The sequence below is a fragment of the Amblyraja radiata genome, chromosome 2, assembly GCF_010909765.2.
Source record: "Amblyraja radiata isolate CabotCenter1 chromosome 2, sAmbRad1.1.pri, whole genome shotgun sequence".
Lineage (NCBI taxonomy): Eukaryota > Metazoa > Chordata > Chondrichthyes > Rajiformes > Rajidae > Amblyraja > Amblyraja radiata.
This window is the reverse complement of record NC_045957.1, coordinates 87656736-87675616: the sequence shown is the minus strand read 5'-3', so window position 1 is coordinate 87675616 and position 18881 is coordinate 87656736. Positions and strand designations below refer to the sequence as shown.

General features: G+C 40.5%; 1 protein-coding gene across 1 annotated transcript in view; it reads right to left on the bottom strand.

Annotated features, from left to right (window-relative positions):
- The window catches only part of pkd1l1 (polycystin 1 like 1, transient receptor potential channel interacting), a 148194-nt gene that overhangs the window by 120278 nt on the left and 9035 nt on the right, over nucleotides 1–18881 (bottom strand). Inside the window, exons 5-11 of the mRNA XM_033039725.1 lie at nucleotides 17556–17673; nucleotides 12447–13003; nucleotides 8780–9144; nucleotides 7407–7631; nucleotides 7077–7196; nucleotides 5130–5298; nucleotides 2139–2390 (exon numbers count right to left, since the gene is read on the bottom strand). Of these exons, the coding sequence (XP_032895616.1) occupies nucleotides 2139–2390; nucleotides 5130–5298; nucleotides 7077–7196; nucleotides 7407–7631; nucleotides 8780–9144; nucleotides 12447–13003; nucleotides 17556–17673 (1806 nt within the window). The remainder of the gene's footprint in view (nucleotides 1–2138; nucleotides 2391–5129; nucleotides 5299–7076; nucleotides 7197–7406; nucleotides 7632–8779; nucleotides 9145–12446; nucleotides 13004–17555; nucleotides 17674–18881) is intronic.

Here is an 18881-nt window from a genome sequence, read left to right as displayed (position 1 = left end):
TAATTTCAACCACAGAGCATCCATTTCTGCAATGAAGCTCGCACATGGCAGATTACTTGAAAAGGCAGCTTTTCAGCATATGATGTAATTACTAAATTATTCTGTATTAGAGAGGAACAAGAATCAGAATTTTAAATATTAGACTCCTTGATTTGATTTCTACATACAGGAGGTGCAAAGTTAATAATGCATATTATATGACTTTCTCTGCAACCACAGCTGAAACTCACAACGGCTTTGGGCTTCTAAATGTTATTTAGTTTAGCGCATTTTCAGAACTGCGTGATCAGCAGTCAAGACATTGAAATTAAAGAAACTACAATGACATCTATAAAATGTAACAGATTACTTTTCACCAAAACACAAGGAGTTGGTTACACTTGAATATTATGATTCAGTCTCAGTCCCCAAGAGCACCTGGTCATGGAGCTTCAAAGGTCTTGGAATGGTCTACTATACCTGATTTGTGTTGGGATTCATCTGTTTCTCTGTTCCAAGTCCCTGAATCATGTGTTTTAAGCCACTGTCATTAAATTAGAATATTTCCTGATGCTGTACATGCCAGACCTCAACAAAGTGAACAGTCATTGCTGCTCTGTAATAATGTCGTCCTAATTTCAAGAGAGAGTTAGATTTAGCTCTTAGGGCTAAAGGAATCAAGGGATATGGGGAAAAAGCAGGAACAGGATATTGAATTTAGATGGTCAGCCATGATCACATTGAATGGTGGTGCTGGCTCGAAGGGCCAAATGGCCTACTCCTGCACTTATTTTTTTTCTGTTTCTTATTAGGATCTTCTTCATACATCAAATAAATAAGCATTTTGATGGCGAGCTAGATGGGAACTCATAACCGATGCTAATTGGATATTTGCATGATGTCCACTCATGCAGCATCAACAGGAATAACCAGCTGGAGATTGAGTGCAAAAACATTATCCCAACCTTTAACAATCTGAGTCAAAGTCAGTCAATTGTCCAATTGATATTGCTCTGCAAAATACATTTGCCTGTTAAGATATAGGATTATAAATTTGAAAATCACAAGCAGTTACAAAATTATGAGAGGAATAGTTCGGGTAGATGCACAGAGTCTCCTGCCCAAAGTGGAGAACCAGACGCATAGGTTTTAAGGTGAAAGGGGAAAGATTTTATAAGAATCTGAGGGGTAGATTTTTCACGCAAAGGGTGGTGGGTGTATGGAACGAGCTGCCGGAAGAGGTAATTGAGACAGGGACTACCGGAACTTTTATGAAGCAATTAGACAGGTATATAGATATGACAGGGTTAGAGGGATAGGGGGCAAATGCAGGTGAATGAAGATGGGACATGTTGGTCGGTGTGGGCAAGTTGGGGTGAATGGTCTGTTTCCACCCTGTGTGATGCTAAAGGGCCTGTCCCACTTAGGCGATTTTTTAGACGACTGCCGGCGACTATCATAGTCGTAGCAGGTCACCGAAAAACCGGCGACTGGACACCCCTACGACAAAGTCTGCGGCAAACTACCACCTAGTCGACATCAAGCTACGGCAAGCTACGACCCAATCGTCGCAACTTAGGATGTCCACTTACGACCACATCTACGGCAACCTACGACCACACAGGCGACAACCTACGACAACTGAAGTCAACCTACGTCCACCCGTGACAAGCTCTGACAAGCTACGACCCTGTCGGTGACAACTGAAGACAATTCAGTCGCGAGTACCTGTCGCCGGAATGACTAGGATAGAATCGCCAATGGAATCCACCAAAGTCAGCACCTGCGACAACCTACGATAGCACCTACGTCAGGAGAAGTCAAGCTATGCTCATTGGTGTCAAACCCACTGTCGCCGAAATTATTTGAACATGTTGAAAATCCTGCGGCGACCAGAAAGACGCTACGACTCTTTGGGCGACTGAGGAGACTACTCATGACCATATAGGCGACACACCGGTGACAATGTGGCAACAGCCTAGTCGCCTGTAGTCGCCTAAGTAGGAGAGGCCCTTAACTTTAAGTAATTGCCTTCAATGGTAAAAAGTAAAACTTGAACAAAATATATTTTGACATATTTATCAACACTGTGCATTAAGGTTTGTGTTAAGAACATGAGCGCACGTTAGGTTTTTGGCCTAATCTCAGAATCTGCCTACCTATCATAACGGTGATACTCCCTCCTGCTCCCAGTTCTCACGGTACCATCACCAAAATTCCACAAGTATGAGAGTTTGGTCCCGTAGTTAATGCGTACTTCCACAGCAACACTGGAGTTTAAGAGAACTGAGGTAAGATCTTGATTGTTTATTCTAAGTCTGTTTGGTTCAACTGCTTGCTGCAGCTCTATCGGATAGATGTTTGACGTGAATGAACTAATCTGGTTCGATGCATTCACTATCACGTTGTACCTGCAAAGCAAAAACATCTTCAGTTACATTTAACTAAACACATCCAGTACATCTTCTTGGTGAACATATTATGTTTATTTTGTGATAATATGATTTTATTTGTGTAAATTGGTTCTAATGTAGCATCCAGAAAGTTATAGGTTTTAGGCTACCAGGTTTATGGATTGACAGTTTCTTGAGCTTGGCCCAAAACTGCAGCAATTCATCATCTTTGCTACCAATTCCACCCCTTTGTTTTGTCTTCACATGGTCCATCACTAATTCACTTGCTCTTCGAACCCTCCATTTCTTCATATTTGCACGATGTAACAATGTGGTGGATTAATATCTACCTCATACCTGCATTTATATTTTAAGATTGTTTTGAAATAATTCCATGGCGTCATCCTTCCATTTTTCTATAATCTCATCCATCCTCATGAATCAGTTATTAAAGATGGGATAGCAGCACATTTGGAAAGTGGTGAAATCATTGGACAAAGTCAGCATGGATTTATGAAAGGTAAATCATGTCTGACGAATCTTATAGAATTTTTCGAGGATGTAACTAGTAGAGTGGATAAGGGAGAACCAGTGGATGTGTTATATCTGGACTTTCAGAAGGCTTTCGACAAGGTCCCACATAAGAGATTAGTATACAAACTTAAAGCACACGGTATTGGGGGTCATGGTACACCAGTCATTGAAAGTAGGCATGCAGGTGCAGCAGGCAGTTAAGAAGGCGAATGGTATGTTAGCATTCATAGCAAAAGGATTTGAGTATAGGAGCAGGGAGGTTCTACTACAGTTGTACAGGGTCTTGGTGAGACCACACCTGGAGTATTGCGTACAGTTTTGGTCTCCTAATCTGAGGAAAGACATTATTGCCGTAGAGGGAGTACAGAGAAGATTCACCAGACTGATTCCTGGGATGTCAGGACTTTCATATGAAGAAAGACTGGATAGACTCGGTTTGTACTCGCTAGAATTTAGAAGATTGAGGGGGGATCTTATAGAAACTTACAAAATTCTTAAGGGGTTGGACAGGCTAGATTCAGGAAGATTGTTCCCGATGTTGGGGAAGTCCAGAACAAGGGGTCACAGTTTAAGGATAAGGGGGAAATCTTTTAGGACCGAGATGAGGAAAACATTTTTCACACAGAGACTGGTGAATCTCTGGAATTCTCTGCCACAGAAGGTAGTTGAGGCCAGTTCATTGGCTATATTTAAGAGGGAGTTAGATGTGGGCCTTGTGGCTAAAGGGATCAGGGGGTATGGAGAGAAGGCAGGTACGGGATACTGAGTTGGATGATCAGCCATGATCATATTGAATGGCGGTGCAGGCTCAAAGGGCCGAATGGCCTACTCCTGCACCTATTTTCTATGTTTTTATGTTTCTATAACCCTGTAATCAAGATCTGCTCATTAAATTCTGTCCCCAAATGTAATTGCTCATCACTGATGAGCAAACCTTGAGGCTGCCAAGGCCCCAAGATCTTGAATTACCTTGTAAATACACTCATTCTCCCCACTGCTTTTCCTGCCTATCAACATTCTTTTAAATGTACCTTTTTTACAAGCCTATGGCAATCTGCCCTCACACTACCTGAGATGGGATGGTATCAATGTTTTATTTGGTAACGCTCCTCTGAAACATTAATTTTAAAGGTTGTGGTGATAGTACAAACTGCAGTAATGGTGATGATGTACTTGTATTGAAGGAGATATCCTGCTGCTCTTTTACTTCCTCCATTTTAATAGACTTGGTCCCCAAATACTCAGATTTACCAAGAGAACGTAACTTAATTGCACTTCCTTAAATTTAACACACACTCTAGATGCAGTTTCTTTAAGGGGAAGAGATTAATTGCTGCATATTCAACAGCTTTGTTGAACACTTCCATCCAGCCCACAAGCTGACATTTACTTTAATTTTAAATTCTTCAAATGTATCCTACTCTGACCCCACTGTGTGTGTGTGTATAGAAAAAAATGTGCGTGTGATATTGAAATCAATGGAAGATTTTGGCTAACCACAGAGAGATATATGATGGAAGATTAATTACAATGGTTCTTTCAACTTAAAATAGACGATTGAGAAGGGATTTGATGGGTGCTTAAGAACGAGACAGAACCACTTTCTAGCTATTCTGATAAACAGCATTCAGTTTCTCATTAAATCAAATAAATACATAACGTTTTTAATGCTAGTTTACCTCCTATGCCTTAAATCTAAAAAAAGTGAAATTTAAGAGTCTGGTTGAAGGCTACAAAAAGATCAACTAGTGGATACTCCCTGAGACACAAGGAACTGCAGATGTTGGAATCTTGAGCAAAACACAAAGTGCTGGAGTGACTCAGCAGGTCAGGCAGCATATACACCCTGATGTTGCCTGACCCGCTGAGTTCCTCCAACAATTTCGGTTTAGTGGAAATTTACAATGTAAATAATTAATTTCCAGAATTTTTGTCAGCTTTTGTAGACAGGCTTGGCTTCCCACGTGGTTTCTTAAACTAGTGCATAAAACTTTGGAAGATGTTTGCACAGACATAATATGCAGGAGAAATTCTCCAGTCTTCCGCAAAGTTTTGAACAATCAAACTGCTGCTCACAGAGCAGGTCTATCTGAGTTTGGGGGTTTTGTTTCCATCTCAGCTGAGATCAGAACACAATTTGCAATATTACCTAAATACCTAAATTTCATAGGCACTGTGTGTTGGTGCTGGTGAACAATGAAACCCCAGTAGTTCGGTACATACTTCCCTGGTGTTGAATATATTGTGGTTATGCTGCGCGATGTAGTTTTCACTGGTAGTTTGTCTCCAAAATACCAGACAAATTGCAGTGGCTCATCCTCTGCAGTTATAGCTGTGAACATGATGTCAGAATACGTGGCATATATTGTCTTGTATGCAAAGACAGAAACAGCTGTAAAACAAATTAAAGTTGAATCGTTAATTAATTTGTAATCCTACGCTAACAGCTATCTAACATTAATTGAACTATTGAATTTGAGGAAAATATTCATTAATATTAAATAGGTGATCAATTTGACCCAACTTCTACACATTTCCTGCAGCTGCACTAAGGTTTTTCAGCAAGTCCGATTGAATTAAAACACATCATGTCTGAAGAAGGGTCTCGACTCGAAATGTCACCCATTGATTCTCTCCAGAGATGTTACCTGTCCCACTGAGTTACTCCAACACTGTGTATATCTTTGGTTTAAACCAGCATCTGCAGTTCCTTCCAACACATCATGTGTATGTAGCCATCCTCTAGTCCCCACAGTTCAAGTCAAAATATCTTATATGAATAGGCAGCATTTTCAATAATATCTCATCTATCTTCTATATTACTAAAAGTCTGTTCTTGACCGGTATTGGCGATCTGTGCTGCAATTTCCGAGAGAACGCCGCCACCTATGGCCGTCATTTTTGGCCACCTCGCTCAGAGCCCCCCTCCGCCGCATGTGTGCTGAGGATTTTTCCCGTCGATGAAATATGACAGAGATATTAATGTTTTTACAAAATTCCCCATTCTCTCTGCTGCCCCCGCTGGAGGGAGGGGGAGGGACTATAAAACCAGGAAGTGGTGTGCCTCAATCAGTCTCTGCAAGTGGTGTGCCTCAATCAGTCTCTGCAAGTGGTGTGCCTCAATCAGAGCTCTGAATGACACGGAACAAATGTCTACAGCACTGTGAGTACCCTTAATTTGGTTTGAAAATGTAAATATGGTTAGTTTGAGGTTAAAAAGCACTGCCTGCAAATGGTTATTTGGGTTTGGGTTAAAGTAAAAAGGCATTCTCTCTCTCCCATCCTCTCTCTCTCTCCCTATCCCTCTCTCTTTCTCTCCCCTCTTTCTCTCTCTTCCCCCCCCCCCCCCTCTCCTCTCCCCCCCCCCCCTCTCCTCTCCGCTTGAGATGACTGTTAGAATCAATCACATATCTGTTTCAGGAGTGCACAAAGACATTGTTTGATATGGATTGGATTTGCAAGATCACTTCATACCAGGATGTGGCTGCTGTGATTTCCAGACCTATGCTTTAAACATGTCCACTTGTGCTACTAGGATTTCCTTCCTGGCAAACAACAGCAACACAAACAGGTCCAATCCTGACACAGGGTCTTGAACCAAAAGGTCAACAGTTTCTTTCCCTCCCCACAGATGCTGCTCAACCTGTTGAATTCCTCTGCAATTTGTTTTTTGTTGCTTTGAAGAAACTCTCTCAAAAAACATTGTGCATTACTCATTCATTCTCAGAAATGAATCCCCAACAACAATATGTTGATTTTTGAAGAAGGGTCATGACCTGAAACGTTACCTATCCGTGTCCTCCACAGATGCTGACTGGCCTGTTGAGTTACTCCAGTACTTTGTGTTTTACTGGTGATTTCTTTGCTAACTGTCCTTTATCTAAGTGAAATTATCAATATCTATGTTTCTATGTTTCTAATATAGAGCCAAAATACAACTGAGAATGTGGTTCAAAGAGCCCAAATTAATTTTGCACAAGGCTCTTACCTTCACTCGGATAAAAAAGATTTATCCATCCTATCAACTTGGAATTCAATTGTCCATAATCAGGGCATGAGGAACCACGCACATTAATCAGACCTATTCACTCACAGCCAACCCAACAATTACTAACATCTCTAAATTAATGTTATTCAATTCACATTTGAGACAACTGAGTTATTTCATACGTTGCATTCTGTAAAGTACAGCCACAATGACGTAGGTCAAGTCCGCTCCCACTTTATTCCATGCATTTACTGTGACATTGTAGATTCCAGCCGACAAAAACTTGTGTTTAATTACAGGACCTGAAACATAAGGGGGGGTCCAAACATGAATCACAATGAAAAAGCAACAGTGGAATGTTAAAAAATATTTTGCATCTTCTTTACACAGAAGTCCTATTGTTTTACCAACACCTCAATAGCAACAATCAAATGCCTTTTAAAGACATAGGTCATGCCCCTTCCCTTCAAACTACAAATCATCTTATGCGTCACAACGTAAAACATTCTTACCTTCATCTACATATGAAGTCTGATCACCCATATTCCAACTGTATGTCACAGCAGTTCCTCTAGTCAGCTTTGCACTGAAAAGGATGATTTCGTTTTTATGAATCACACTGGAATTCATGTTAAGCACCAAGCCTTCTGGAACCATTTGTACAAAATATGCACCAAGTTCATTGGTAGAATTGTAGAACTCGTTAAAGGCTGACACTGTGATGTGGAACACACCCTCTGTCAAATCAAAGTTCAAATATGGATTATAATACATCAAATAGCAATAAGTAATGCTGCATTTATCAATATACAAATGAACAGGAAATATCTTTACAAGCAAATAACTTGCTATCACAAATCCAACTTTTCTTATCTGGCAGGGGACATTTTCAGAGTTTGCCTCAGCTCCAAACATTCTTGCCTCTCCAACTTCTCTGAAGTCCTCAAGTTTATTATTGCCTCATACCTCTATGCCCACCACTCCTGCCAATCGGTGATTAAACCAATAAAATAGTCCTTAATAAAGTAAAAAAGCATATCATGTTAGTAAGGTAATTGAAATCTATCCCGCTTCACCCTTCTGCATCTTTCTATAGTCTTTGATAAAGTTGGCCATGCTGCCTTCCTGCAGCCCCAATCCTCCACTGTCCTCAGGATTAATCTACATTCATTTCCTTCAATTCTTACCCAAATACCCAGATAACAATCTGCAGTAGCTTCTGTTGCTGGTCCCATAGTTATATCTTAATCTTCCACCAACATGGCCATAGCCTAGCTCCTATTTCTCAATTATTTGCCACTATTTGATTAATCATCCAAATCCACATCAGATACTATACATGTAGCTGATATCACAAAATTCTAATTTTTCACCATCTCCCACGATTCCCTGCAATGCCTCTCACTTGTCACAGTGCTGCTCCAGCATCCAGTATTGGATGAACCAAACTGCTCTCCAGTTAAGAGATCGGAGTCAAAAGCCACTTTCTTCACTCCTCGATACAATTTATGAATCCATCCCTTTCCTTGGCATCTGCCCAAGGCTGAATTATAATGTTCCCACATTGATGCTGCATCTGACCCCCAATATATTCTTCCAATCCAATGTCTTCACTCATTGCAAGGAAACTGACTATCCAGGATATAAAAGAGCTAATGTGATATCTGCAGGCTTTATTTGCCATTCCATACCGAGTGACCTGGCAGATCTAAAAAAAAAATCAGGATTGAACATCTTTGCGCCAAAGGGCTGCAGTCTGGCAAAGTACTGACCAAGTCTGTGGGAGCACACTTTCAGATATCATGGGATTAATCACCCATGGGAAAGATTAGAAATAAAATAGTGGAAGAGAAGTGATGGTTGTTTAAAAGCAATGCACACCCACCTCTGGTAAATCTGTGACGTCCGTTTGCAAATGTGCCATCAAAGCTATTCTGTCTTCCACTGACAATAAGTAGTGGTGAACCATCTCCAAAATTAAATGAAAACTTCACATCTTCAGCAAAAGTATGAACGCTGAAGCCCAGGATTTGAGTGGTGTAGGTGCCATCTGGCTGCAGCAGAAGCTTGGCGCTATTACTACTGAAGGGGAATGAAGCTTGTAAACCCACAATTGGGGTTCTTATTTTTATCAGACCTGGGAGCAATCGGCTGAAAGGAGTGTTGTACAGTGGACTGGAAACTATTACTTTTACATAGTAGTTGCCTCCGGCAAGTGCTTGGTAATTAATCGTGCTGATAAGATTGCCCCTGTAAGAAGAAACCAAAAATGAGTACAAGAACCAGCAGTAATCATTTGTTATGTCCAGGAAACATTAATGGACGTTGTATAACATTATTCCATATTTCATTTAGTATTTTATGGTTTTTGCTTGTTCCTTATAAAAACTATAATAATTGCACAGGAGTTAAGCTGGTGAATATTTAATTCAAATTATCTGAAGGCTATAACTCAAATCATATTAGTCTCCACCCATTTTCAGTGACTTGGACAAGGTGTAAAAAGGTTCATTTTTGATTATTTTAGCCTCTCACAGACGATTTCACAACATTATTAAATGAATCTCCTGGAAACGTTCTTCACCTGCACGAATGTCTCCCTGGAGTATGGATACTTCCAAAAATATAATCCAGTTCACAGCACTATTTAGAATTTTCACTTATTAGGGAAATGAAGAAAGGGAAACACTGTTAATGGGAAATAGGCAGATTGTTCAACATCACCTGCATTAAAATGATCCGAACAGTGCAGAAAAATATGTGCAGATACCTCGGGTTTGATGCATGCATAATTTATGTGCTTTTTGATTTATGCGCTGTTCAACCCATAACCCCTGTGTAAAACTTGAGGTGCCTGTACATGGAACTAGAAAACTTCAGACAAAGCAGGAACAACCATAGGTTGTTCAGCAAACACATCAAAGTGAAATTATGATGTAAGAGACAGCAGATATAGGAATCTTGAGAAAAACACAAAGTGCTGGAGCATCTGTGGAGGGAATGGAAAAGCAATGTTTCAGGTCAGGATCCTTCTATAGACTAATTTGTGAAACAATATAAGAAAGTGATCATTTTTAAACTGCTGGCAGTAAAATGTGACCTTTTCCTCAGTTGACCAAGGACTATGCGGACACATTTAATATGGTGGTGAATTTTGTCATCGCAGCTGCCTTAGCTGATAAGTTGTTCCCAAGACATGAGTAGTGTCCATGTTATCAGAGGGAGTGTGATGCAGCAGAGGCAGATTGGTAGAGGACTTGGCTTTGCTGATCTTATGCAAGACACATCCTTTTGTCCGGTTCAGTGAATTAGTTGGCGATGTGTTAGAGCTTGGCCTACGAGTGTCCACAAATGTCAGTCATCGGCACTCTGCATTCATTGCTGAGGCTTGGGTAATCCTGTTTATGCAGTCACCATAGAGTAAACTGTTTCCCATTCGATCTGAAGATTAGTTTCATTTCCAGGGGAAGCATGTTAGCCCATAGGAAGCTATGGCATTGCTGGTGAAAGGTTTATGAAAAGTATTGGGACAACAAAGCAGCCTGATTTACTTTGAAGGGTTTCGGCCCGAAACGTCGCCTATTTCCTTCGCTCCATAGATGCTGCTGCACCCGCTGAGTTTCCCCAGCAATTTTGTGTAGCCTGATTTACTACTGGTTTTCACTCTATTAAAGAAAGAGGTAGCTTGCAACTGTGAACTTAATGTAGTTTCAGTCAAGCATGTGATAACATGAGACAGGATTCATTAGAAAATTGCCAGATTGTCTCCGGGGAAGAAGTTTACTTGTGAGGAAGCAGGGAATACATGCGGTTGAGGGGAGTTTTTCATCCACATATATAAGTTGAACAGTGTGCACCAGATTGGTCAGTTCTGCTTGTCAGGGGTCAATAACTGGAGGGTGTTGAAGTGGAGGAAAATTGTGGGAATCAAGTTCACCTAAATGTAAAGCAAACATCTTGAATTCAATGCCTGAAAGTTAAACTGTGGCAGAAATCTCATCATAGCTATAAAATACCTGGCAGAGTTTTTGATGTACCACAACAGCAAAAGATAAACTTTGAGAACTGGAAAGCCAGATTAATATAATAAATATTTTTTGGTTGCCATGGACATATAGGGGCAAATTACCACCTTCTATGCTTTTATGACACAGGGGCCTATAATAATTGGAAACAGTATATAGTTTGCACACTTATAAAGATGAACAAATTAGATAAGGTAATAACAAACACAAACTACCTGCAAATAAATGACCTAGCTAATAGCTATCAATGTACAATCAATGCAATCAATAGCAAGGAAGGCGAAGATTCTGCTTGATGGGTCTTCGGTGTGGAAGGGCTATTGCAATCATAAACAGCTTGTTATGTGCAAAATACTTTTGCCTATCACGTTAATCAGGAAGCAAAGAGTAGGAGTGAACAGGTCCTTTTCAGAATGGCAGGCAGTGGAGAGTGGAGTGCCGCAAGGCTCGGTGTTGGGGCCGCAACTGTTTACCATATATATTAATGATTTGGAAGAGGGAATTAGGAGCAACATTAGGAAGTTTGCGGAAGAGACAAAGCTGGGTGGCAGTGTGAACTGTGAAGAGGATGTTAAGAGGTTGCATGGTGACCTGGACAGGTTGAGTGAGTGGGCAGGTGCGTGGCAGATGCAGTATAATATAGATAAATGTGAGGTTATCCACTTTGGTAGCAAAAACAAGGGGGCCGATTATTATCTCAATGGGGTTAGGTTAGGTAAGGGGGAGGGTACAGAGAGACCTGGGTGTCCTTGTACACCGGTCACTGAAAGTTGGCGTGCAGTTACAGCAGGCAGTGAAGAAAGCTAATGGAATGTTAGCCTTCATAACAAGAGGATTTCAGTATAGGAGTAGAGAGGTTCTTCAGCAGTTGTATAGGGCTCTGGTAAGACCACATCTGGAGTATAGTGTGCAGTTTTGGTCTCCTAATTTGAAGAAGGACATCCTTGTGATTGAGGCAGAGCAACGTAGGTTCACGAGATTGATCCCTGGGATGGTGTGACTGTCATATGAGGAAAGATTTAAAAGATTAGGCTTGTATTCACTGGAATTTAGAAGGATGAGGAGGGATCTTATAGAAACATATAAAATTATAAAAGGACTGGACAAGCTAGATACAGGAAAAATGTTCCCAATTTTGGGCAAGTCCAGAACCAGGGGCCACAGTCTTAAAGGGGAGGCCATTTAAGACTAAGGTGAGAAAAAACGTTTTCACCCAGAGTTGTGAATATGTGGAATTCCCTGCCACAGAGGGCAGTGGAGGCCAAATCACTGGATGGATTTAATAGAGAGTTAGATAGAGCTCTAGGGGCTAGTGGAATCAAGGGATATGTGGAGAAGGCAGGCACGGGTTATTGATTGGAGACGATCAGCCATAATCGCAATGAATGGCGCTGGCTCGAAGGGCCGAATGGCCTCCTCTTGCACCTATTTTCTATGATTTTGATAATTCAAAATAATTAAATGCATTGACATTGCAGTTCAAATATGAATGCAGGTACAGCATTATATAAAACAATATATACTTACTCTTGCGTAAAAGTAAAAGGATTCGAATGAGGTACTGAAATGATCCACTGGAAGGTAACCTCGGTGCCTGTTTGTACTAATGCTGTCACATTAATGTAATCTTTAAACTTGATCACTCTAGGTGAATTGAGAATCAACAGAAGACCAGTAATGGGCTCCTCAACAACAGCAACAGCTGCTGCTACTATTGTACTAATATTATTGGATACTGTGGCATTCAAAAGATATTGACCAACAGCTTTGTACATATGTTGAAAAACAAAATTTGAGCAATGATATGGGGTCTCCAAGCAACTGGTTTGGGAATTAAGTTGCTGTGATTCAAAAAGGTTATTTGTTCTGTCGCCATAATCTATTGAAATGATGTAGTCCTGTTTGGGCTTTATTTTCAGCATGATATTACTGGCCTTGTTCAGAGCCACACGGACCACAGTAACAACGATGCTCATGATCGGATATTGAGCCACTGTGGTCATGCTGGATCTGGCATGACTCACTTCATTCTGGGCCGCAACCTCCACGGTTATTAAACCAGTTGAATTTATCGTCATAATTAACTGGAAGAAAAGAGTTTAAACGCTGGTTAAAATATGAAATGTACATTATAATTGTGGATGTTCCATCAAAAATGTCTAACAAACGTATACCAAAAAAAAGAATAAATCATTTTTTTTGTTTGCCGGTAGATATAAATCCAAAACACATTGCAATCCCAAATAATTTACAGGTGGAATTGTGATGTAAGGTTTACCCTTGCAGTTTAATGGAAGTGCAGAATGACAAGCAGTGGAGGCTATTCTGCTCATTGATCCTGCACCACCATTTAGCATTATCTAATCTGACCATCCATTCTTGATCTCTTTAATATTAAGAAAAACTACTTCCTGCTACAAAATGTTTGCCTTTGTGGCCTTCAATTGTGGAGAATTCCACCTCACCAACCCCTTGGTGAGAAATTTCTTCTGATCTCAGTTCTAAATTGTACGCATAATATTCTGCAGCTGATCCCTAATTCAGATTTTCTAGCCATTGGACATCCTCTCTGCATCAAGATGCATAGAAATTCCAGATAGGATATTTGCCAAGGGCTGCACTCCTACGGCAAGGCATTCTTGCTCTTGCAACTAAACCCTCTTACAAATGAAAACCAATATTTAATTTGCTTTCCTAACTGCTTGCCGTACCGTGAATGCTTCTCTTCAGTGCCTGATGTACAAGGACATCCAGGTCTCATTACAACTTCCCTTCTCTTGATCTATTACCATTTAGATAATAATTATTTTTTATGTTTTGTTGAACTAAAGTAGATATCGCATATATCCATATTAAATTACATGTATTATGTATCTGAATTTGCTCAATTCACACTGGAACTTCCTTGCATTCACCTGACAGCTAACATCCGCACCAGGGTCTCATCCATACCCCGCAACACTGCTCTCTCTCCCCATCCCCGCACTCGCAACAAGGGTAGAGTCCACCTAGTCCTCACCTTTCACCCCACCAGCCGGCAAATACAACACATAATCCTCCGCCACTTCCGCCACCTCCAACGTGACCACACCACTCGCCACATCTTCCCATCCCCCCCCCCCCAATGTCTGCCTTCCGCAAAGACCGCTCCCTCCGCAACTCCCTTGTCAATTCTTCCCTTCCCTCCCGTACCACCCCCTCCCCGGGCACTTTCCGTTGCTACCGCAAGAAATGCAACACCTGTCCCTTCTCCTCTCCCCTCGACTCCATTCAAGGACCCAAGCAGTCGTTCCAGGTGCGACAAAGGTTCACCTGCATCTCCTCCAACCTCATCTACTGCATCCGCTGCTCTAGATGCCAGCTGATTTACATCGGGGAGACTAAGCGGAGGTTGGGCGATCATTTCGCCGAACACCTCCGCTCAGTCCGCAATAACCTACCTGAACTCCCGGTGGCTCAGCACTTCAACTCCCCCTCCCATTCCCAATCCGACCTCTCTGTCCTGGGTCTCCTCCATTGCCAGAGTGATCAACACCAGAAATTGGAGGAACAGCACCTCATATTCCGCCTGGTTGTTTGCGTCCCGATGGCATGAACGTTGAATTCTCCCAGTTTTGCTAGCCCTTGCTGTCTCCTCCTCTTCCTTAACCCTCGAGCTGTCTCCTCCCATCCCCCCGCCCTCGGGCTCCTCCTCCTCCCTTTTTCTTTCCTTCTCCCCCCCCCACCCCCTATCAGTCTGAAGAAGGGTTTCGGCCCGAAACGTCGCCTATTTCCTTCGCTCCATAGATGCTGCTGCACCCGCTGAGTTTCTCCAGCATTTTGTGTACCTTCGATCTTCCAGCATCTGCAGTTCCTTCTTGAACAGCTAACATTCCCCTCCCACTTTGTGCTATCTGCAAACCTGTAGATATTCAATTTTGTTCCCTCACCCAAATCACCAATGTATAATGTAAATATATGGGGACCAAACAATGATCATAAGTGATAGGAGCAGAACTAGGCCATTCAGCCCATACTCTGACATTCAATTATGGTTGCTCTATCAATCCCTCCTAACTCCATTCTCCTGCCTTCTCTCCATAGCCTCTGACAACCGCACTAATCAATAATCTATCTATCTCTGCCTTAACTATATCCACTGACGGCCTGCACAGCCTTCTGTGGCAAAGAATTCCACAGATTCACCACCCTCTGACTAAAGAAATTCCTCCTCATCTCCTTCCTAAAAGAACATCCTTTAATTCTGTGGCTATGACCTCTAATCCTAGACTCTCCCACTAGTGGAAACAACCTCTCCACATCCACTCTATCCAAGCCTTTCACTATTCTGTATTTCATTGAGCCCCCCGCCTCATTCTTCTAAATTTCAGCGAGTACTGGCCCAGTGCTATCAAAAACTCATCATATGTTAACCTACTCCTGGGATCATTATTGTAAACCTCCTCTGGACCTTCTCCAGAGCCAACACGTCCTTTCTTAGATATCGTTCCCCAAAATTGCTCATAATACTCCAAATGCCCTAACCAGCACCTTATAGAGCCTCAGAATAACATCCCTGTTTGTGTATATAAGCCCTCTCGAAATAAATGCTAGCATTGCATTTGCTTTCTTTACTACCGATTCAACTTGCAGTTTAACTTTTTGGGAATCCTACACCAGCACTCCCAAGTCTCTTTGCACCTCCGATTTCTGGATTCTTTCCCCATTTAGAAAATAATCTATAATAATAATAATGGATGGGATTTATATAGCGCCTTTCTAATACTCAAGGCGCTTATGCCTTTATTCCTACTATAAAATGCATGACTCCACACTTTGCTACACTATATTCCATCTGCTACTTTTCTGTCCACTCTCCCAACCTATCTTTCTGCAGTGGAGGGTTTCGGCCCGAAACGTCGCCTATTTCCTTCGCTCCATAGATGCTGCTGCACCCGCTGAGTTCCTCCAGCAATTTTGTGTACCTATCTTTCTGCAGATTCCCTGCTGCCTCTACACTGCCTGCCCCTCCACCTACTTTCGTATAATTTGCAAAATTGGCCACAAAGTCTTCAATCCCCTCATCCAGATCATTAATATACAAGGTGAAGAGCAGTGGCACCAGCACTGAACCCTGTGGAACTCAGCTAGTCACTGGCGGCCAACCAGAAAAAAAAACCTTTTTTGCAACTCTTTGCCTTGATCCCTTTAACAGCCTGCTATTCTCCACTTGTCGACCAATATGCCTAAGAGACATAGGTATAATGATAGGCCTAAAATAGATGGTAATCCTACTTACTTTCCTTGATCATTACCCAATTTATAGTCCTGGTTGGTGTATTACTCCTAACTTGATGTGTTTTAATTTTGCACTTCAGGATGGGACTCTATCAAAAGTCTTCTGAAACCCCAAATACACCACATCTATTGCCTCTTTTATCTATTTCTAAATCTCACAAAAATGTCATTAGCATTAAGAAAAATGTCCACTTCATTCTAAAATGCTTTATCGCCACAGCTTTCTTTGATAGAGAATTCCACAGGTTCACCAACTCCTGGGTGGGATATTTCTCTTGATCTCAGTTATGAAGTTCTGATTTCTCTATTATAAACCCAGTGTTTTTGACCAATCCCATTTCAAGCATTCTCTTACAGTATTTTTTAATGTGCCTGGTTGTATTTTGACAATGTAACATATAACGATCACTTAAGATTAGTTACATTTGGTGATTGATCTGCACTTTGCAACCTCATGGATAGCTGTAATTTGACTGAATGTTACTGCAGATCTGAACTATTCAATGGTTACAAAGATTAAGTTGCAATCAAATATTTTGATTGCTGCATGATGATCCAAAATATAACTGCTGAGTATTGTGGGATCTTCAACAAAAACAGATTCCTTCAACCAGCAGGGAAAGTAATTTAAATATTTTTAAAATTCTGATTATTCATAGCATCCCTTTATGTTATGCTCACAAAATGGTTATGAATGGATATTGTTTACATCCAGAAAAAAATGTTTTCTTTGTGTTGTTAAGAGAATTATGCATTTATGTTGACATATTCTTCTTTCATTATTAACACAAAACATTTACACTAAAACCGAGTATAATAAATACAGTAATTTTTTTAAATTAAGGGATGATCTACGTAGAAATACAAACTGTGCTTAATTTAGTTATTAACACTCAGCAGAGATGAACAAATCATACTGAGGAGAGTGAGGTACTAAATTTGAATGCTGCATTCATTAATCTGGATTGCTATTTGTTACAGTAGTCACAATCTCTCCATTAGATGTTCCGTCAGTAATTGCTCAATCCCACCAAACACTTTACTGATTCAGGATCAATGGTAGATTTCTTACATTTAACCTATTTCTAGCATTCCAGTATTCCTCCAGATTCCAATGACATGCCTGATCCCAGGCAGACTAGCTGCAGTTAGTCCATTTCAAGTCTTTGTGGTATCTCTGACCTGGTCCAATGTGACCTGAACACCTTAAAAGTTTCTGCCTCATCACAAATATTAACCTTGTTCAAAGGATATCTGCCTAAATGGCAAGGTTAGGCACCCAATGAACTGAAAATCAATCTTACACCTTGATCATTTATAGTACCATGTCAGCATTTCATAAGTACAGTTACATCATACCTGGTTTGGACCTACGACAGTATGATTCATTTTGCCGTCTGAGTAAAGCCACAGAAAGATATAGTTTGATCCACTTGTAAGTTTTGCAGTCCATTTTACAACAGAAGGCTGAAGTGGGCTATTGAAATAAAAAGATGGAGGTAGATTTAGAGAAGACAGATTGAAACAAGCAAGGCCGGTTGGAACTATCTACATCAATGGGACTATCAAAAGTCTTCTGAAACCCCAAAGACACCACATCTATTGCCTCCATTGACCAATGGAGGATAATTTCTCCCCATTTGAACAAACAGGTGACATTTCTTTATTGGCAGTAAGATTGGATGCTAAAATAATTTAGAACGGTTTGAATGCATGACAGTGGTTTCAGGAGCAGAATTCATACAAGCTAATGTAGAGTACATATATAAAGCATGAAAATTTGGCCCTAGCCCCATGAAATGGATCTACGTCAATTTTATTAATTTATGGAATATGAGTATTTTCACGGCCAGCATTTAATAGCAATTGTTAATTGCCCAGTTGAAAGTGGTGATGTGCTGCTTTCTTGAATTACTACAGTTTTTCTGGTAGGTGCCGCACACTCACTGTACTGGTAGGCATGAAGGTCTAAAATTTAGATTTAGCACTGGTGAACGAATGGTGATATATTTCCAACTTGCTGGGTCTAAATCCTGGAACATCATCCCATGAAATGAAACAGTCCTTGCCTCAATGGATCAATACTCAAACTGCATTGCTGCTTTCAGGCATGGATAGATATGTAATGAGTAATATCCAGGGAACACAAGAGCACAGTAATTAGCAATGTTACAAAATTTTGAGATTTTAAAAATCAAGTCTGTAATTTATCCCATCAGATAAAGCATAAAAATAAGTTTAATTTGACATCTAATTCACTTTCATATCTCAAGTATTTAAAAAGTTATGGCCAATTTCATACTCGGAAATGAGCATCTTGTTCCCTATTGATTTTCTATGGACATAACAAAAAAGTTGTGATCGTGAACAGTCAAAAGCCCATAACTTTCTTAAAAATTAAGAGAACTGAATGAAATTTTCAGTTATCATAGATTGAAGCATTCTGAAACAAATATAAAATAATCTTACTTGGATGACCTGAAATTAAAGCATATAATTAGTTAGTTACCTAATTGTAGCTAATTTCAGACTTCAATTACTAGATCTAAACATCTATCCATTTCTTAATAAATGATTAACATTTTTAAATAGCCTAAATGTCCAAATAATATTCACAAATAATTCACAATAAAACATGATTTTTAAATCTCATTTACATTAATTTATAGGCCAAATGGAAGGAAT